At 45.3% G+C, this 22,088-nt stretch overlaps 1 protein-coding gene across 1 annotated transcript; it reads right to left on the reverse strand.

Moving 5' to 3' along the window:
* Positions 1–177: 177 nt before the first annotated feature.
* Positions 178–21,935, reverse strand: nolc1 (nucleolar and coiled-body phosphoprotein 1). Its single transcript, XM_029628871.2, is given in 16 exon segments — positions 178–1,831; positions 2,603–2,683; positions 6,687–6,811; positions 7,193–7,621; positions 7,766–8,596; positions 13,112–13,451; positions 13,453–13,674; positions 13,676–13,701; positions 15,908–15,997; positions 16,161–16,269; positions 16,905–17,200; positions 17,585–17,729; positions 18,686–18,765; positions 20,805–20,959; positions 21,173–21,231; positions 21,788–21,935. Coding segments are annotated over 16 exon segments (3,258 nt in total). The 5' UTR covers positions 21,899–21,935; the 3' UTR covers positions 178–1,672.
* Positions 21,936–22,088: the final 153 nt, after the last annotated feature.

The raw sequence follows: 22,088 nt of genomic DNA on the forward strand, positions 1-22,088 counted from the left end.
AACCTAGAGGACAAGGTTAAGTAAATAAAATGGTTTTAAAAAGGAAATTAAAATTAAAAATTGGCCTCCTGGGTTATTTACATGTTGGTTCTATTTAATGTATTTTTTACTTAATTCATTTGTACTCCGTTCCTACGTGAATGGAAAAAGACAGCTTCTGGAGGGAGGAAGGAGAGATTGGAACAACTAGGTATTTTATTCAAGTAATAACAATACTCAATAAGACTAGAAACAGGAAATTGAAAATTCACAAAATTAAAACAACTTGTGGTTGGCTGCTGAACCAATGAACCACCAAACCAATAGGCTGGCAGTTTTGACTTCAAGCAGGAATCAACATCGCAGCGTATTCCATACAGTACACTACTTACGACCACTAGTGAGAACGGGGTACCATTTCAGATGGTGTTTACCGTTTCAAAACGTTTTGTTTCAGTACATCCTACAGAACACGACCCAGGAAGTTATTTTTAGACTGCAGCTTGTAATAACAGTTGGATGATCCCTGATACTCCCAGGCTAAAAAAAACGTAAATACTGATCTAAAACGGGTGCGTTCCAGGCTGACTAACATTGCAGTGGTTGAATCCTTATCCAGGCGTGAGATCTGGTTAGGCCATTGCAAATGTAGTCAGCCTGGAACGCACCCACTACGAAATATCCACCCCATAATAAATCATACTAAAATAACATTTCATTCAACCCTCAAAACAAAACCCCACAGGTCTGCATGTTCCATACAAAATCAGTCATTTTCCTGAAAAAAAAAAAAATAACCCCTTTCCCCGCAATGCAAACTACAATAAACAAGAAACAGAATTTAAATTTACGACTGGGGAAAAAATATATATATATATATATCACTGGACAGAATGTATGAGATCCAGGCTAACAATTTCACAACAAGCAACAGATTAAGTGGCCGAGAGAAAAATCTGAAAACAGTTTGAATTTATATTTAACTGAATTGGTGGCTGACTACCGCCACCTGGTGGCTATATGTTGTACATGAATCCTTTGTGATACGTCCTGAAGGCACAAGGGGAGACAAGCCAAGACACCTCCCCTCTGCAGCCTTTCTTCTGTTCTAAACGGCACCCTATTCCCTACGTAGTGCCCTACTTTCGACCAGGTTAAAAGTAGTGCCCTACTTTCGACCAGGTTAAAAGTAGTGCCCTACTTTCGACCAGGTTAAAAGTAGTGCCCTACTTTCGACCAGGTTAAAAGTAGTGCCCTACTTTCGACCAGGTTAAAAGTAGTGCACTACTTTCAATCAGGCTAAAAGTAGTGCACTACTTTTGATCAGGTTAAAAGTAGTGCACTACTTTCGATCAGGTTAAAAGTAGTGCACTACATAGGGAATAGGGTGCAGTTTAGGACATAGGGGAGGTGTCTTGACTGGGTGCCATTTCAAGGAAAGCTAGTCTCCACTTCTACAGCGTCATTCCACCATTACAGAAATGTGCATTTTAAAAGGACTGGTTTAATTAACACAGGCGTACGAACTACAAATCACCAGCCACTTATGTGAGTGCAGCAGTCACAGCTCTAGTTTAGTTCACGATCTTCAGCTCAGTCAGGTTTCTGCAGAGGGGGAGGTCGGGGGAGGGGGGCAGATAGTCCTGGGTCAAGAGGGGAGGAAGAGGGGTAGTGACAAACGATGACTAGGTTCTCAGTCGCTGTCGAACTTGATGGAGTTGACGGACTGGGAGATGGCTCCTCCACAGTAGCTACCCCTCTTCTTCTTGGTCTTCTCGTGACGGAAGGACTTCCCCTTGGTGAAGCGGAGCACGTCATTGGCCCTCTGGCCCCAGTCTCCATCCGACCCGCGCTGAGGAGAGCACAGAGACAGTCAGAACCCGTCTAGCCAATCATGACATGTTGACGACTGTCGATTCATAACTACTGTACAGCTTTAAACTTTGAGTTTTAGGAACAAGCACTGGAAATTAGTGCAAGCTATGGTGTGAACGTTGTCCATTCAGCGTGTGAATTATTATTATTTTACATACGGTTGGAATAATGCTGTGAAATGATAATGCCCTTTTAGTGTTGTTTGAAAAGATGTCCTGAAATTTCAGCCTGTTTCGGTAGGATGACGTTTGTCTGCCTAGTGACATCACAATGCGGTAAATTAGATAATGGACCAATAAGAAAGAGTTCCAAAGCTCTCTGCCAATAACTCGTTTTCAGTTGTCCCCTCCCAGCTAAATTGGAAAATCGATCTTTGCCAAGAAACTGTTTGTTTCTCTTTTTGACCATTTAGAATTTTAACCAATCACAGTAAGGTATTTGAATTTTAACCAATCACAGTAAGGTATTTAAATCATTACCCAGAAATTACTTGTTAGAGATGAAAATAAAAGTATATTTTTCAAAGGCCCTGCACTTGAGTGAATAAATATCACCAATAATGTTTCTACACAGAGAGCTGTAATGGTGTTAAATGAAGGGCTTAGTACACAGAGAGAGCTGTAATGTGTGTTCTTAGTACAGTGTGTTATAAAGGAAATAATTAATTATACAAAATCGCAACTGAATCGAGTTTGAGCCCCATTTGTAATTCCTATAGTAGACAGACAAAGGGGAGTGTAGTTCTCACCTTGGCGTCGAAGGAGTTGTCAGCCAGTCGGTTATCCACATCAATTTCCTCTTCTCTTATTCTACGGAAAGGCACATTGATCTTTAGGAGGGACAGACGGGTCAAACAGGGAATTTAGGAGTCAAGTTTAGTCCATATTTGACGCAGACCAGTTAGTTCCACAATGCACCTCGGTTCTGTATCGACCAATCAAACACCTGGCACGTAATCGGTTCCTTAGTGAAGTATTCAGACCCCTTGACTTATTACAGTACAGCCTTATTCTAAAATGGGTACCGGTACAGAGTCAATGTGGAGGCTATATACAGGGTGTTACGGTACAGAGTCAATGTGGAGGCTATATACAGGGGTTACGGTACAGAGTCAATGTGGAGGCTATATACAGGGGGTACCGGTACAGAGTCAATGTGGAGGCTATATACAGGGGTACAGGTACAGAGTCAATGTGGAGGCTATATACAGGGGTACAGGTACAGTGTCATGTGGAGGCTATATACAGGGGTACAGGTACAGAGTCATGTGGAGACTATATACAGGGTGTTACGGTACAGAGTCAATGTGGAGGCTATATACAGGGGGTACAGGTACAGAGTCAATGTGGAGGCTATATACAGGGAGTTACGGTACAGAGTCAATGTGGAGGCTATATACAGGGGGTACAGGTACAGAGTCAATGTGGAGGCTATATACAGGGTGTTACGGTACAGAGTCAATGTGGAGGCTATATACAGGGAGTTACGGTACAGAGTCAATGTGGAGACTACATACAGGGGGTACCGGTACAGAGTCAATGTGGAGGCTATATACAGGGGGTACAGGTACAGAGTCAATGTGGAGGCTATATACAGGGGGTACAGGTACAGTGTCCATGTGGAGGCTATATACAGGGGGTACCGGTACAGTGTCCATGTGGAGACTATATACAGGGGGTACAGGTACAGAGTCAATGTGGAGGCTATATACAGGGGGTACAGGTACAGAGTCAATGTGGAGGCTATATACAGGGGGTACAGGTACAGAGTCAATGTGGAGGCTATATACAGGGAGTTACGGTACAGAGTCAATGTGGAGGCTATATACAGGGGGTACAGGTACAGAGTCAATGTGGAGGCTATATACAGGGTGTTACGGTACAGAGTCAATGTGGAGGCTATATACAGGGAGTTACGGTACAGAGTCAATGTGGAGGCTATATACAGGGGGTACCGGTACAGAGTCAATGTGGAGGCTATATACAGGGTGTTACAGGTACAGAGTCAATGTGGAGGCTATATACAGGGGTACAGGTACAGTGTCCATGTGGAGGCTATATACAGGGGGTTACCGTACAGTGTCCATGTGGAGACTATATACAGGGGGTACAGGTACAGAGTCAATGTGGAGGCTATATACAGGGGTTACCGTACAGTGTCATGTGGAGACTATATACAGGGGTACAGGTACAGAGTCAATGTGGAGGCTATATACAGGGGTTACCAGTACAGAGTCAATGTGGAGGCTATATACAGAGTCAGAGTCAATGTGGAGGCTATATACAGGGTGTACCGGTACAGAGTCAATGTGGAGGCTATATACAGGGGGTACCAGTACAGAGTCAATGTGGAGGCTATATACAGAGTCAATGTGGAGGCTATATACAGGGGGTACCGGTACAGAGTCAATGTGGAGGCTATATACAGGGTGTTACCGTACAGAGTCAATGTGGAGGCTATATACAGGGTGTTACCGTACAGAGTCAATGTGGAGGCTATATACAGGGTGTTACCGTACAGAGTCAATGTGGAGGCTATAGACAGTGTGTTACGGTACAGTCAATGTGAGGGCAGTGGCTCGGTTGGTTGTTGTCTTTGATGATCTTTTTGTCCTTCCTGTGACGTCGGGTGCTGTAGGTGTCACGGAGGGCAGGTAGTTCAACCGGTGATGCTTTGGGCAGACCGCACCACCCTCTGGAGAGCCTTGCGGTTGTGGGCGGTGCAGTTACCGTACCAGGCTGTGATACAGCCTGACAGGATGCTCTCAATTGTGCATCTGTAAAAGTTGAGGGTTTTAGGTGACTAGCCAAATTCCTTAAGCCTTCTGAGGTTGAAGAGGCGCTATTGCATCTTCTTCACCACTGTGTGCGTGGACCATTTCAGTTTGTTTGTGATGTGTACGTTGAGGAACTTAAAATCTTTCCACCTTCTCCACCAGTCCCGTCGATGTGGATAAGGGGGTGTTCACTCTGCTGTTTCCTGCAGTCCACGATCATCTCCATTGTTTTGTTGACGTTGAGACCTCACCTCCTCCCTCGTCGTTGTTGGTGATCAAGCCTACTACTGTTGTGTCGTCTGATGCTCTCATGCACGCATGCTTCATTGTTGCTTGACTCGAAGTGAGCATAGAAGTAATTTATCCCGTCTGGTAGGCTTGTGTCACTGGGCAGCTCACGGCTGGGCTTCCCTTTGTAGTCCGTAATGGTTTGCCACATCCGACGAGCGTCAGAGACGGTGTAGTACGATTCAATATTAGTCCTGTATTGACGCTTTGCCTGTTTGACGGCTAGTCGGAGGGCATAGCAGGATTTCTTATAAGCTTCCGTGTTAGAGACTCATAAGCATCCAGGTTAGTGTCCCGCTCCTTGAATGTGGCAGCTCTACCCTTTATCTCAGTGCTACTGTTGCCTGTAATCCATGGCTTCTGGTTGTGGTATGTACGTACGGTCACTGTGGGGATAACGTCATCAATGCACTTATTGATGAAGCCAGTGACTGATGTGGTGTACTCCTCAATGCACTTATTGATGAAGCCAGTGACTGATAGTGTAAGAATATTTTGAAGATAAATACACAACGCAGAGGACCTAAGGCCTTAATGATCAATGGAAATAGTGGTTTTTCTGTAATAGGAAATTATTGATCACTGGGTCAGATACATGGCAGGAATTTGTCCAGGGATCGAGCCTGAAATAGGATACTGTTATTTGGCCATTGGCCCAGTTTTATTGCAAGGAAGTCTAATTGGTCAAACACAGGCTAGGGTTGGGTTATAAATTACATCCTGTTCCTTTGTTCTGTGGAGAGAATCACTGAGGACAGGGGAGCATGATCATCTACCTCCCAGCATGATTTGTTCTCTTTGAATAAACCTATTTACCTCCCCCTGATTTTCCTTGGGGTCTGTGTTATTGAAGAACAACATCAACTGCTAATCTTGAGCGGAGCTCATCCATTTTGTTATCCAATGATTGCACGTTAGCTAATAGGACTGATGGTAGAGGGGGATTACTCACTCGCCGCCGGATCCTTACAAGGCACCCCGACCTACGTTCCCGTTATCTCAGTCTCTTCTTCGGGAGAAGGACAGGGATTAGGCCCATGTCGGGTGTCTGAAGCAAATCCTTCGCGTCTGACTCATTCAAGAAAATAATCTTCGTCTGATACGAGGTGAGTAATCAATGTCCTGATATCTAGAAGCTCTTTTGTCATAAGAGACGTTGGCAGAAACATTACGTACAAAATAAGTTACAAATAACGCAAAAACACAATTGGTTAGGAGCCTGTAAAATGGCAGGCATCTCCTTCAGCGCCATCTGTCAGCACAGTCAAGAAGACAAAGGCAGGAGTGGTCTTGAAATGTCCTTGAGTGGACAAGCGCATCTCTGAATAAACCTGAAAATAGCTGCGCAGCAATGCTCCCATCCAACCTGATAGAGCTTGATAAATATTTCTCTCTGCAATTCCTATGTAAAAATTTGTTTTTAATTTCTTTATAAATTAGCAAATGTGTCCAAACCTGTTTTTGCTTTATCGTTACGAGGTAGATTGACGAGGGGAAAAAAACAATTTAAATCCATTTTAGAATAAGGCTGTAACGTAATAAACTGTGGAAAAAGTCAAGGGGTCTGAATACTTTCCGAAGGCACTGTACATCTATGCCAGAAAAGCATCTCTGTGGTACAGAAATGCAACACATCTATTTATGTATACTAAGTCTGACACCATGTCAAAGTTTATTTACCATATAACAACAAATACCAAACCAACAAATGATAAGTATTAAATAGTTATACAAGCCAAGCGCTAGCCAGTCTCTGTTCTGTTCTCACCTTCTTAGAGACTTTAGGGAACGTCTGTGGTGTTGTTGCTGCTGCTTTGTTATTTTTAGGGGTCGTTAATTCTTCCTCATCCTCCGAGGCTCCTCCACCCCTTTTTCTCTTACCGTTTACAATGCCTGTGGAGGGAGAGAAGAGGGATAATGAGGAAAATATCCTTCTTGTCAATCCAGTTACACTAACCCAATAATCCATTTTAAAAAGGGCAATACAACTAGAAAACAATGGAAACAATTCAAACAAGGATGACTTTTCAAGTAATTGAATTGTAGCGTGATAATTAGCCTTGCTGTAAAACATGGGCCATTTTTCCTTCTCTTGGTAAATGGCTCCAATATGTAGGCCATTAAGATAGCACTCAACACAATACAGTTGTACTAAGGCTTATGAGGCATTTAAAAGCTATAATTGTCAAGAATCAAATTGGGTAAATATCATGAGTTAAAATGACCAATGAACAGTTTCCAGACTTGACCTTTTTAGTGGCATTCAAAACTCACTGTTAGCGATGGGAGTGGTGACTGCTGCCGGTGCTTTCTCCGCTGCCTCTTCTTCTTCAGACGAAGAAGAGTCGTCTGATGAGCTGCTGGCCTCCTTGGTTTTAGGTCTGGCTGCTGGGGTGGTCTTGGGGGTGGTCTTGGGGGTGGCGGCAGGTTTCACAGTCTTTTTACTGGCCTCTTCCTCAGAGCTACTCTCCTCGGAAGAGGAAGACTCGGCCGCCTTGGTCGGTTTCGTTGCCTTGACTGCAGATGTGGTTGCTTTGGGTGTAGCTGGCTTTCCATTGGTCAGAGCAGGCTTGGCGGGCGTCGCCTTGGCGGCCTCTGTCTCCACCTCCGAGTCGGAACTGTCGGAAGAGTCGGAGCTGCTTTCGGCTGCCTTTTTAGCCGAGGCTGGTGTTGTAGCCTTCACTGCTGCTGGTTTGGGCGCTGCTGCAAGGTTCAACGTTCTATTTAGTGGTCATATGTATAAAAATACAATGCTTATTCACAAGCGACCTCGAAATATGAAAGACACACAACAACAAAAATACGCCTACACACAAAGTATGAGAGATAATGTATGAATCTTCTTACCCTCTTCATCACTGGAGTCATCTGAAGAGCTGCTGTCCTCCTTGGCTTTAGGTCTGGCTGCTGCGGTGGTCTTGGGGGCGGTCTTGGGGGCGGTAGCGGGGGCGGTAGCGGGTTTCACAGTCTTTTTACTAGCCTCCTCTTCCTCAGAGCTACTCTCCTCGGACGATGACGACTCTGCAGCTTTAGCCGGTGTCTTGACGGCAGGACTCTTGGCTGCAGGTTTGGGGGTGGTCTTCTTCGTAGCAGCAGCCTGGTCCTCCGAATCCGAGCTGTCTGAATCGGAGCTGCTCTCGGCTGCTGCCTTGGCTGGGGCTGATTTAGTCACCACTGGTGTGGCTGGTTTGGAGGCCGATTTAGCCACCACTGGGGTGGCTGGTTTAGAGGTAGCCTTCTTAGCTATGGCCTCATCCTCATCTGAGCTAGAGTCGGAGTCTGAACTGCTCTCGGCTGCTTTAGTAACCGGGGTTGCTGGTTTGGAAGCAGGTTTAGGAACCGGGGTTGCTGGTTTGGAAGCTGATTTAGCAACAGAGGCTGGCGTAGCCTTCTTAGCTGGGGGTTCGTCATCTTCAGAAGAAGAGTCGGAGTCCGAGCTGCTCTCCGCTGCAGCTGGTTTAGTAACCGGGGTGGCTGGTTTGGAGGCTGATTTAGGAACCGGGGTTGCTGGTTTGGAGGCTGATTTAGGAACAGCAGCTGGGGTAGCCTTCTTAGCTGGGGGTTCGTCATCTTCAGAAGAAGAGTCGGAGTCCGAGCTGTTTTCTGTAGCAGCCTTGGCTGGGGCCTTGGGAGCAGCAGGTTTAGCTGGTGTCTCGTCCTCAGAACTGCTGTCAGAGTCTACATTACAGCATTTAAAAATGGTAGATTCAGTTAAATAAAATGTGAGTTTGTTTGACAGTCTAAGCCTAAAGACCTAAATATAAATCCCCCACTCCCGAGTGTAACACTTAACTGTGATTTTCTGTGGACGTTATTCAGCGCCCAACAACGAGCAGAAAATATTTTCTTAACCTGTTACTCCTACCCCCTGCTTTTTTGAACATTCTGTTAAAAATCGCGCAACATTTCAGCGCCCTGCTACTCATGCCAGGAATATAGTATATGCATATGATTAGTATGTGTGGATAGAAAACACTCAGACGTTTATAAAACTGGTTAAATCACGGCTGTGGCTATAACATAACGTGCGTTTCATCGGAAAGCGCAGGAAAAACTGATGGAAAAATATATTGCTGCGCGAATTGAACCCATTGATAAAGGTGAACCACAATTACTGAGGCTGAGGTTGCAGTACCTACAGCTTCCACACGGTGTCTAGAGTCTTGTCATTTGCCTACGATTTGTTTCTTGGTCAAACAAACAGATGCAAGGCAGCGCAGTTCTTCAGGTCTAGGACCAGATATTTTGGTTGAGTTTCTAGCTGGACATTTTTCCAGACGGACAGCTATAGAATATACTTCGTCTTGTGATTAATTTGATCGCTTATTAACGTTTACTAATACCTAAAGTTGCATTACAAAAGTATTTCGAAGTGTTTTGTGAAAGTTTATCGTCGACTTTTTGAATTTAAAAAAATGACGTTACATTATGAAACGCTGTTTTTTTTCGTTGATCACACAGTCTACATATAACGATATCTAGGCTATATATGGACCGATTTAATCGAAAAAAAGACCCAATAGTGATTATGGGACATCTAGGAGTGCCAACAAAGAAGATGGTCAAAGGTAATGAATGTTTTCTATTTTATTGTGCGGTTTGTGTAGCGCCGAATATGCTAATTATTTTGTTTACGTCCCCTGCGGGTCTTTTGTGGTGTTACATGCTATCAGATAATAGCTTCTCATGCTTTCGCCGAAAAGCATTTTAAAAATCTGACTTGTTGCCTGGATTCACAACGAGTGTAGCTTTAATTCAATACCCTGCATGTGTATTTTAATGAACGTTTGAGTTTTAACTAATACTATTAGCATTTAGCGTAGCGCATTTGCATTTCCAGAGCTCTGGATGGGACGCAAGCGTCTCAGGTAGGAGCAAGAGGTTAACAGGTTAAAAGACAACTTTTTCCGGTGTCTGACTGAAATGTACCCAACCGGTGCAAAGTTAGAACAGAAGCAAAACTGAGGACAGGGAAAACTGAACATCTCCCTCCCAGCATAACATCTACGATTTGTCCTTTCCAAATAAATCTCTTTTTTCTCCCCCTGATTTGCGTCGGTTTCTTCGTTATTGAAGAACATCATCAACTGCTAACATCGGTTAGTCGAGGTAATATGTACATGTAGGTAAAAGTTAAAGTGACTATGCATAGATAATAAACAGAGAGTAGCAGCAGTGTAAAAGAGGGGTCTGGGTAGCCCTTTGATTAGTTGGTCAGGAGTCTTACGGCTTTGGAGTAGAAGCTGATTAGAAGCCTTTTCGACCTAGACTTGGTGCTCCGGTACCACTTGCAATGCGGTAGCAGAGAGAACAGTCTATGACTAGGGTGGCTGGAGCATGAATTTTTAGGGCCTTCCTCTGACACCGCCTGGTATAGAGGTCCTGGATGGCAGGACGCTTGGCCCAAGTGATGTACTGGGCTGTACGCACTACCCTCTGTAGTGCCTTGCGGTCGGAGGCTGAGCAGTTGCCATAACGGGCAGTGACGCAACAAGTCAGGATGCTCTCGATGGTGCAATTGTAGAACCTTTTTGAGGATCTGAGGACCCATGCCAAATCTTTTCAGTTTCCTGAGGGGGAATAGGCTTTGTTGTGCCCTCTTCACGACAGTCTTCGTGTAATGGACCATTTTAGTTTGTTGGTGATGTGGACACCAAGGAACTTGAAGCTCTCAACCTGCTCCACTACAGCCCCGTCGATGAGAATGGGGGCATTCTCGGTCCTGTTCCTGTAGTCCACAATCTCCTTTGTCTTGATCACGTTGAGGATGTTGTTGTCCTGGCACCACACGACCAGGTCTCTGACCTCCCTATAGGCTGTCTCGTCGTTGTCGGTGATCAGGCCTAGCGGTGTTGTGGAGTCGTGCCTGGCCATGCAGTCTTGAATGAACAGGGGGTACAGGAGGGGACTAATCACGCACCCCTGAGGGGCCCCCGTGTTGAGGATCAGTGTGGTGGATGTGTTGTTACCTACCCTCACCACCTGTCCATCAGGAAGTACAGGATCCAGTTGCAGAGGGAGGCGTTTAGTCCCAGGGTCTTTAGCTTAGTGAGGAGCTTTGAGGGTACTATGGTGTTGAACACTGAGCTGTAGTCAACGAATAGCATTCTCACATAGGTGTTCCTTTTGTCCAGGTGTGAAAGGGCAGTGTGGAGTGCAATAGAGATGTAACCTGTGGATCTGTTGGGGCTGTTTGCAAATTGCCGTCGGTCTACGGTTTCTGGGATAATGGTGTTGATGTGAGCCATGACCAGCCTTTCAAAGCATTTCATTGCTACAGACGTGAGCGCTACGGGTCGGTAGTAATTTAGGCAGGTTACCTTCGTTAGTCAGGTTACCTTCGTGTTCTCGGGCACAGCGACTATGGTGGTCTGCGTGAAACATGCTGGTATTACAGACTAGATGTCGACCGATTACTTTTCAACGCCGACACCAATTATTGGAGGACCAAAAAAAGCAGATACTGATTAAATCGACCGATTCTAATATGTATATTTGTAATAATGACAATTACATCAATATTGAATTAACACTTATTTTAAACTTAATATAATACATAATGAATCATGCAAAACAGCATTGGAGAAGAACATAAAACTGCAATATGTGCTATGTAAGAAAGCTAACGTTTCAGTTCCTTGCCTAGAACATGAGAACATATGAAAGCTGGAGGTTCCTTTTAACATGAGTCTTCAATATTCCCAGGTAAGAAGTTTTAGGTTGTAGTTATTATAGGACTATTTCTCTCTATACCATTTGTATTTCATACACCTGTGACTATTGGATGTTCTTATAGGCACTTTAGTATTGCCAGTGTAACAGTATAGCTTCCGTCCCTCTCCTCGCCCCTACCTGGGCTCAAACCAGGAACACATCGACAACAGCCACCCTCGAAGCAGCGTTACCCATGCAGAGCAAGGGGAACAACTACTCCAAGTCTCAGAGCGAGTGACGTTTGAACCGCTATTAGTGCGCACCCCGCTAACTAGCTATCCATTTCACATCGGTTACACCAGCCTAAACTCGGGAGTTGATAGGCTTGAAGTCATAAACAGCAGAGCTGCTGGCAAAACGCACAAAAGTGCTGTTTGAGCTTCCCGGGTGGCGCAGTGGTTAAGGGCGCTGTACTGCAGCACCAGCTGTGCCACCAGAGACCCTGGGTTCGCGCCCAGGCTCTGTCGCAACCGGCTGCGACCGGGAGGTCCGTGGGGCAACGCACATTTGGCCTAGCGTCGTCCGGGTTAGGGAGGGCTTGGCCGGTAGGGATATCCTTGTCTCATCGCGCACCAGAGACTCCTGTGGCGGGACGGGCGCAGTGCGCGCTAACCAAGGTTGCCAGGTGCACGGTGTTTCCTCCGACACATGTGTGGCTGACTTCCGGGTTGGATGCGCGCTGTGTTAAGAAGCAGTGCGGCTTGGTTGGGTTGTGTATCGGAGGACGCATGACCTTCAACCTTCGTCTCAACCTTCGTCTCTGCACTTATTGATAAAGCCAATGACTGAGGTGGTGTACTCCTCAATGCCATTGGAGGAATCCCTGTGCAAAACAGTCCTGTAGCTTCACACAGTTCGCAACGAGCCAGACGGCCAAAACTGCTTGACCACTTCCTTATTTTCTTTTATATTTTTTTTAACCTTTATTTATCTAGGCAAGTCAGTTAAAGAACAAATTCTTATTTTCAATGACGGCCTAGGAACAGTGGGTTAACTGCCTGTTCAGGGGCAGAACGACAGATTTGTACCTTGTCAGTCTGGGGATTTGAACTTGCAACCTTCCGGTTACTAGTCCAACGCTCTAACCACTAGGCTACCCTGCCGCACCAATTGTTGCTTGTGAGCAGGAATCAGGAGGATACAATTATGGTCAAATTTGCCACATGGAGGGGGAGCTTTGTACATGTCTCTGTAAAGGCGGTCTTGAGTTTTTTCCCCTCTGGTTGCACATATAACATGCTGATAGAAATGAGGTAAAACTGATTTGAGTTTCCCTGCATTAATGTCCACGGCCACTAGGAGCGCCACCTCGGGACGAGCGTTTTCCGTGTATAATAGTAAAAAAGTGAATTTGTCTCTAACACCGAGTCACAGATCTATTTGTGGCCTCTTGCCAACTTATTCAGCACAAACAGATCTGGGATGCATTCTAAAATGACTCCATCTTACAGCCTCGCCAACTTGTATTAAATGTCTTACCAGAGCTGGAAGAGTCTGATTTCTTAGCTGGGGCAGTCTTCGCTGGAGTCACCTTGGCTGCTGGTTTTTTAGCCTCTTCCTCATCTTCTGAGCTCGAGTCGGAGTCCGAGGAGGATTCAGCAGCCTTGCCTCGGGTCACGGTAGGAGTCGCCTTAGCTGGTGCTGCTTTCACTGTCCCCTCTTCGTCATCCTCTGAGCTCGAGGAAGAGGAGCCGTCTTCCACCACCTTCACAGTAGCCTTGGCCCCCGCTACAGTCACAGTCTTGGCCCCCCGCTCCTTCACCTCTGCCACAGTTACGGTTGCTGTAGCTGGCGCCACTTTCACAGTCTTCGAACCCTTCCTCCTCTTCCTCCTCTGAGCTGGAATCTGAGGAAGAGTCTTCCTTGGCAGGGGTAACCGTTACTTTGACAGCTGTGGACTTAACCCTTATTACTTCTGGCTTCTTAGCCTCTTCTTCATCCTCAGAGCTGGAGTCAGAGTCTTCTGCTGGGGTAGCCTTCGCTGGGGTAGCCTTCGCTGGGGTAGCCTTCGCTGGGGTAGCCTTCGCTGGGGTAGGCTTCTTTGCTGGCTTCTTCTTCAGAGCTGGAGTCTAAGAGGAACAAGAGAATCAACGAAACTGTTCACTTTAAGATCAAAACACCTCAACTCAGGTAAAACTGTGTTAGTTGTGGCTCGTCATTAAAAAAAATAAAAAAATTAAGGACAGGTTGCACAATATATTTCCACAAATCTAACGTAGATTGACGATACTCCATCTAAACAGTCTTTATGCAAAAGTTAACAAAAAAACCACTTCCTATTTTAGCAATTTGCATGACATTTATCAATAATTCAAAACGTCCAATACGCTGCGGCTTTGACGTCAAGGACTACCGGCCTGGTGCTGGCAGGAGTGCACTGTACCGACATGTTTGGTTGAAATGCAAGTAGACGGGAATAAAGTCCTATTGCGACGGACAGACTAGTGAACCCCTGGCGCTTCAGTCATATGCAGGCCTCACTTCGGTAAGTAGGTACTAAAGTGCCCAAAAACTTATCATGTTATGTTTCTAGTAGATAAACAAATAGATTGTTGGCTAAGTGCACCAGATCATTCAAAACCAACTGTCCCCCCCCACACACACACGGATTTATTAACGTGGTGTTTGGAGATGGAATAAGCTAACAACAACTCCTCCAACAGACCACTGCACGTTTTGCATATTTCAAGACGTGTCTTTATGATTCGCTCTACTTCCTGATCTTTATTGGCCGATGTAACGTGCAGGATATCGTGGTAGCCAACGGTTGTGTTCACCATCATCTGGGTTTACTGCTGCTAGTAGTATCACTCATGTTAGCACGTGGCTAGCTATACCTATCGTCAGCCAACGACAGAGTTTTAACCAGTTTGGTTACAGACGTTCAATGTCTACTATGCTGGTAAAGGTAGATATTTGTTTTTCACAGTAAAAGAAATGTGCTGAACTGCTAGTAACGTGATGCGTTTCACAGCTGCTAGTGGTTAGCTAGTTAAGGTAACGTGATGCGTTTCACAGCTGCTAGTGGTTAGCTAGTTAAGGTAACGTGATGCGTTTCACAGCTGCTAGTGGTTAGCTAGTTAAGGTAATGTGTTTCACGGCTGCTAGTGGTTAGCTAGTTGGTGGTTAGCTAGTTAAGGTAATGTGATGCGTTTCACTGCTGCTAGTGGTTAGCTAGTTAAGGTAATGTGTTTCACGGCTGCTAGTGGTTAGCTAGTTGGTGGTTAGCTAGTTAAGGTAATGTGATGCGTTTCACTGCTGCTAGTGGTTAGCTAGTTAAGGTAACCCAGCAGCAGTGGGAAAGATGCTATATTAAAAGTGCGCTTGTTTGCGTAACTGATCAAATAAAGTTGTAGCTGATAGAGAATAAAGAAATCACAGGATATGGTCAGACGATACGTCGTTTTTTATTCAGAGTGCCAAAATATGTTGTTGTTGTTAAAACAACAAGACTTTAGGATGATGTGGGTCTTCACCGTCTTGTGTGGACAGTGGCTTCCCTCCTGCTAGTGTAGTGGTACTCTCTTTATGCCACTTTTCCCCAACGCGACTTCGATCAAATTCATATAAAATCTACAGTTCTACCGAAATACAAATGTATAGTGATCTATCATATTGGGACTTTTATTTTGAAGGATGTAAACAAATCAGAATGTCGAACAGCACAACCTAATTCTTCAATCTTCCCTTTCGCCCGCCTGAAGAGCGTGTCGTGTTTACCTAGTCGTGGTTAGCTAGTGGTCTAGAACCAAAGTCTACAACAGATATAACCTATAGCCTTTAGAAACTAGGTCTAGAACCTAGGTCTACAACAGATATAACCTATAGCCTTTAGAAACTAGGTCTAGAACCTTCAGAACCAAGGTCTACAACAGATATAACCTATAGCCTTTAGAAACTAGGCCTAGAACCAAGGTCTACAACAGATATAACCTATAGCCTTTAGAAACTAGGTCTAGAACCTAGGTCTACAACAGATATAACCTATAGCCTTTAGAAACTAGGTCTAGAACCTTCAGAACCAAGGTCTACAACAGATATAACCTATAGCCTTTAGAAACTAGGTCTAGAACCTTCAGAACCAAGGTCTACAACAGAACCTATAGCCTTTAGAAACTAGGTCTAGAACAGATATAACCTATAGCCTTTAGAAACTAGGTCTAGAACCTTCAGAACCAAGGTCTACAACAGATATAACCTAGAGCCTTTGGAAACTAGGTCTAGAACCTTTAGAACCAAGGTCTACAACAGATAGAAACTAGGTCTAGAACCTACCTGTGCTCTCAGAGCTGGACTCTGCCTTCTTAGCAGCTGCAGCAGCTTTGGGGGTCACAGTCTTGGCTGGGGTGGTTTTGACTGTTTTAGCTGAGGAGAATAACGAGGTGTCAGATAGCAGGATAGCAACTCAGGGCCGGTTTCCCAGACAGATGTAGCTGGGTCTTGGACTACAAAACACTTCATTTGAGTTTAGTCTTAAAATAATCTATGTCCGGGAATCTGTCCCTAAGTACAAACAGTAGTTCGTTACCTGACACTTTCTTCTTCTCCTCCTCATCGCTGCTGTCATCACTGCTGTCCGAGGAACTACTGTCCTTAGCTGGAGGGGTCTTGGCGGGGCCAGGAGGTTTCACCGGGGTCTGTTGGGCGAGACAGTCAGTCTAGGAGGTCAAGGTATCACTAACTACATTGTGTAGACAGTCTGAAGATGTAGCAACTGCACATGTGGTTTTAATTATCATTGAGGACATGCTGAAACAAGACATTTAAAAATAATCCCGCCAAATATGAAGAGTGCCTTGGTATTTTCATTCTAATGTGTACATTGTAGATTTTTAATGAAGATGTGTAATGACTTAGTTTTACGGTTGACTGAGTCTTCATTTCTCGTCTACCCCCCCCCCAAAAAACACACATTTACTCCACAATATATAGCTAATGTTCCTTCTTCCAATCCAGCATCGTATGACAGTGGCACACAAGACTGTTTTGTTAGATCAAGAAGATACTGTACCACGCCTAGGAAGGGAGACTGTCACTGGCAACACAGCTCCCATGGTAACGTGGACGTCCTGTTTGTGAGTCCTGGGCACATATTTACAGATGGTCTCAGAATGGGACTGCTGATTCAGGATCAGGCCCCTTCAGTCAACCGAACTTTAGTCGTTATGACCCGAAAAGGCAGAACTGTTCCTACATCAGCTCTCCTCCACCGAGAGGCTTTTTGAATAGACCCCCTGGTGAGAGGTTGTGTGTTGTGGATCAGTTTCAGTACCTTAGTGGGCGCCTCGTCTTCACTGGAGGTGTCTTCACTACTGCTGCTGCTCGTAGTCTTCTTCTGAGCTGCTGCAGCCTTTCCTGCCTTAGGGGTCGCGGCTGCAGCCTTTCCTGCCTTAGGGGTCGCGGCTGCAGCCTTTCCTGCCTTAGGGGTCGCGGCTGCAGCCTTTCCTGCCTTAGGGGTCGCGGCTGCAGCCTTTCCTGCCTTAGGGGTCGCGGCTGCAGCCTTTCCTGCCTTAGGGGTCGCGGCTGCAGCCTTTCCTGCCTTAGGGGTCGCGGCTGCAGCCTTTCGTTCTACAGAGCAAGAAGAACAGTCAGCAAGACACACCACAAAACAAGTAACATCCAAGAAGCAACCGCACAATGAGGGAAACAACGCTGATACAAATATGGGATCATGGTGGTCGTAAAGCGATTGTCTTGGTCGGGTCTCCGTCTAAAGAGATTCCATGCCTCAAGGGACTTCAAGGTTGAGCAAAGGTTAAAATGTAGAAAGGTTTGAGGTCATACGCACAATCTTAATTTAAAAAAAATTGGTGCTGGGCTAAAGACAGACACTAGAAAAGAATCTGATCGAGATCCTTCTGGATCAAAACGTTGTCGGTAAAGGTGGCAATTGGGAACATGTTCAGTACGCGGGACTTCCTGTTCATTCCAAAAGGTTAAAAATGTACTTACTAGCTGCAGGAGCTTTGGCCTCATCTTCAGATGACTCACTGCTGGAGCTCTTTGTCCTGACTGCTGACACCACTGGGCTCTTCACTGGGGCTTTGGCTGCTGACACCACTGGGCTCTTCACTGGGGCTTTGGCTGCTGCAGGTTTCTGTTAGCAGAGATGAGAAACATATTTTTCAAACATGCTGCAAGAACAGACCTACCCCACACCTTCTTTATAACATAACCAACATCTCAACAGCAAGATGCCGTCATCAGGACACGCATCATCTTCACTAAGGCCCCCCCTCCCCTATTGCTCTGTTATGGTCAGCCATTATAGCAAATCAACAACATTGATATTTTATTTTAATAGGATCCCCATTAGCCGAAACATAATGGCAACAGCTAATCTTACTGGGGTTCTACAGATAACGAAAAAGACAAGACGTTTACAATTTACCTACATTTAAAAACATTAACATGAAGTTTGTGTGTGCGTATCTATCAGTTTCACATACAAACAACCAATAGGTCACATGGGCGTGAGATGGAAGGGAGGTCCATGCACTCATGGCTCTGTATAACACTGTACGTTTCCTTCGTTCTGGACCTGGAGACCGTGAAAAGACCCCTGTGAAAAAACCCCTGGTGGCATGTCTGGTGGGGGAAGTCTGTGTGGACCTGACCATAGATCACATGGGGGGGAGGCGTTATGCCGTGATGTGATGCTTTATCGGTTTCAATAAACCAGGTTTGCTGTTCACTACATGAGATGGAAGGGAGGTCCATGCAACATGGCTCTGTTCTGGACCTGGAGACCGTGAAAAGACCCCTGGAGGTCCATGCAACATGGCTCTGTTCTGGACCTGGAGACCGTGAAAAGACCCCTGGAGGTCCATGCAACATGGCTCTGTTCTGGACCTGGAGACCGTGAAAAGACCCCTGGTGGTCCATGCAACATGGCTCTGTTCTGGACCTGGAGACCGTGAAAAGACCCCTGTGAAAAGACCCCTGGTGGCATGTCTGGTGGGAGAAGTGTGTGTGGACCTGACCATAGATCACACGGTTAGGGATTTTAACATAATAAAAGAGAAGATAAATTGTAAAACATAGCTCATGTACCTTCGCTACAGCCTCCTCTTCGTCACTGGAATCATCACTGCTGCTGGAATCGGATTTAGCAGGGCGTGGAGCCTTGGCTGCTAACGAAAACACATCAAGAAACCATTTAAAAAGGTAGACTCAGTAAAAAAAATGACGTTGCCACGAGCAACACCGCAGATATTGAGATATAGCGAGATGCAAGACTTTTGCTCTAACAGCATCTGTGCATGCGCGCGGGTTCACTTCACAACGTCGTAGCCAGGATACGAAAACAGCAGAGAAGTTGAGCCTCACGCTTCACCTCTTCGTGGATGTGAAAATCTACCCAATATGCTGTTTACATATCTCAGAGTCCACCTTTTTACCCCCGTTTTCGTGATAGTCAATTGGTAGTTACAGTCTGCAACTCCCGTGCGGACTCGGGAGAGTCGAAGGTCGAGCGTCCTCCGACACACAACCCAGCCAAGCCGCACTGCTTCTTGACAACGCACGCTTAAACCGGAATCAAGCTGCACCAATGTGTCGCTAATGCGCGATGGGACAAGAACATCCCTGCCCGCGAAACCCTCCCCAAACCTGGATGACTTTGGGCCAATTATGAATCACCCCCGGAGCCTCGCGGTCGCAACACAGCCTGGCATCGAACCAGGATCTGCAGTTACGCAGCTAGCACTACCTTAGACCGCAGCACCACTCGGGAGGCCCCTCTGAGGCTACCTTTAACTGGATAAAAAAGGTCAACTCTGTCCATCAATGCCATGGCAATGTAGGATATTGGTTTAGGGGCAGCGGTTCTAAAACTAGGGGTCGCAAACCCGTGTGGGGTTGCCTGGTTTGAAAGTTGGAGAATTTTAGAAATCCTTAAAAAAAAAACACACACACTACCAGTCAAAAGTTGACACACCTACTCATTCATGGGTTATTTCTGTTTACACTTTTTTTTTTACATTGTAGAATAGTGAAGACATCAAAACTATGAAATAACACTTTTTGGTTACTACATGATTCCATGTTTGTTAAACAAATCAAAATATATTTTAGATTATTAAAAGTAGCCACCATTTGCCTTGACAGTTTTCACACTCTTAGCATTCTCTCAACCAGCTTCACGAGGTAGTCACCTGGAATACATTTGAATTAACAGGTGTGCCTTGTTAAAAGTTAATGTGTCATTTTTCCTTCTTAATACGTTTGAGCCAATCAGTTGTGTTACGACATGGTAGGGTTGGTATACAGAAGATAGCCCTATTTGGTAAAAGACCAAGTCCATATTATGGCAAAAACAGAAATAAGAAACGACAGTCCATCGGAAAATATCAAGAACTTAATGTTTTCAAGTGCCAGTCGCAAAAACCATCAAGCACTATGATAAAACTGGCTCTCAAGAGGACCACCACAGGAAAGGAAGACCCAGAGTTACCTCTGCTGCAGAGGATGAGTTCATTAGTTACCAGCCTCAGAAATGGCAGCCCAAATAAACGTTTCAGAGTTCAAGTAACAGACATCTCAATAGTCACTGTTCAGAGGAGATGCCGTGAATCAGGCCTTCACGGTCGAACTGCTGCAAAGACACCACACAGAAGAATGTGTTGGCTCAGGTATTACACTATAGGGCCAACCTGGACCATAATGTGCTGCCTCGGGTATTACACTATAGAGCCAACCTGGACCATAATGGGCTGCCTCGGGTATTACACTATAGGGCCAACCTGGACCATAATGTGTTGGCTCAGGTATTACACTATAGGGCCATGGACCATCTCTATTACACTTAGGGCCATGGACCATAATGTGCTGCCTCGGGTTTATAGGGCCAACCTGGACCATTGTTCCAGGTATTACACTATAGGGCCAACCTGGACCATAATGTGTTGGCTCATTCACTATAGAGCCAACCTGGACCATAATGGGTTGGCTCAGTTGATAGGGCCATGGTAATGTGCTGCCTGCAAGCATTGTTCCAGGCCAGGATAACTCCATTCAGCAGTGTGGCTCAGTTGATAGAGCATGGTGCTTGCAAAGCCAAGGGTTCGATTACCGCCGGGGCTACCCATACAAAAATATATGCACACACTACTGTCGCTTTTGATAAGACTCGGCTAAATGGCAAATATGAAAAGGACAGATGAGTGCGTACCTGTGGGTGTGGCCTTGGCAGGTGCTGCAGCTTCCTCCTCCTCACTGCTCGACTCCTCACTGGAGCTCTCTGCAGTCTTTGCCTTCTTAGCAGACGGACTGTCACTGGATCCAGGACCAATGGGCAGCGCCTTGCGTTTCTTAGCTTCGGGAGACCTGAGAAAGGAATGGCGAACAGAGCAGTGAGAGGCATTCAAAAAGAATTTAAAGAAACTGTTACCTATTGGTATGTGCACTTAATGGTTTAGCCCCACAGTCATCGACAAAAGGGCTCTCAGAAGATGAGGTTGGATTGAAAATATACACGTCAAGTCATTCTCGCCAGCCACGTTGTTGGGTTGTAAAAGTTACTGACAAGAGTGTACTTACTTCACCCAGAAGTTGAAAATGTCAAGAAGACCAGCGGCCTCTTTTTCATCCTGGGGTGGCTGTTGCAAAGGAAGAATAATTTACATCAGCCATTTTATTCTCTTTGCAAGTTTACAGCCATCATGAGGCATTACATGTAACCAATTATTTCCGAACAATGTTTTACCTACAAACAAGTGCATGAAACACATAGTGAGGAGTATTATTAGAACGAGTAAAGTTTTCGATGATGGATCAATGTTCGAACAGCAATAACCCAATAAACGCCTGACATGTTAATCTAGCTTGTTAGGTAGTTATAGCGTACGCACACGGCATTTCATAGCCTGCTGACTAGTCAGACATTTTATTCAATCGTTCAACGTTAACTTGCTAAGCTATCTAGTTGAGTCCAGTTATTATGTGATGGCAGTTGAAGAAGCAATCATCCTAAAAGTTGAATATGTAATTTAACATAATCAATGGGTATTCTAATAAAAAACGAATTATTAGTGGATTGGAGTCACACGTGTTCTCTCGGCACGGCGTGCACCTCCTGCGTAGCAGACTAGCTCACCGAGCGGTAAACAACATTGTCAACAACTACTAAACGGGATACGGAATATTGTCACTTACCACTTTAGCTTGTTTGATGAAGTGTTGGGCAGCCTTGGTAAACTTGTTCTCCAGTAGAAATGAATAGACATGTTTGTAAAGATCACTCGGCACGGAACTTTGCTCCGCCATTTTCACCAGGCTCGTGTGGAAGAAAATCGCCGAAGACGCATGCGCGTTAAAACGCCGTCGCCTAATAAAATACGTCACCAAAAATAATAAAAACCACGGAAAGCATATCGGTAAAACTAAAAAATCTTTAGTTTGAGTCCGATAATAATTTAGTACTCAAAACTAGTCATATTAATGGACATAGCTCTAA

The sequence above is a fragment of the Oncorhynchus nerka genome, linkage group LG23 (genome assembly GCF_034236695.1).
Source record: "Oncorhynchus nerka isolate Pitt River linkage group LG23, Oner_Uvic_2.0, whole genome shotgun sequence".
In the NCBI taxonomy this organism is placed as follows: Eukaryota; Metazoa; Chordata; class Actinopteri; order Salmoniformes; family Salmonidae; genus Oncorhynchus; species Oncorhynchus nerka.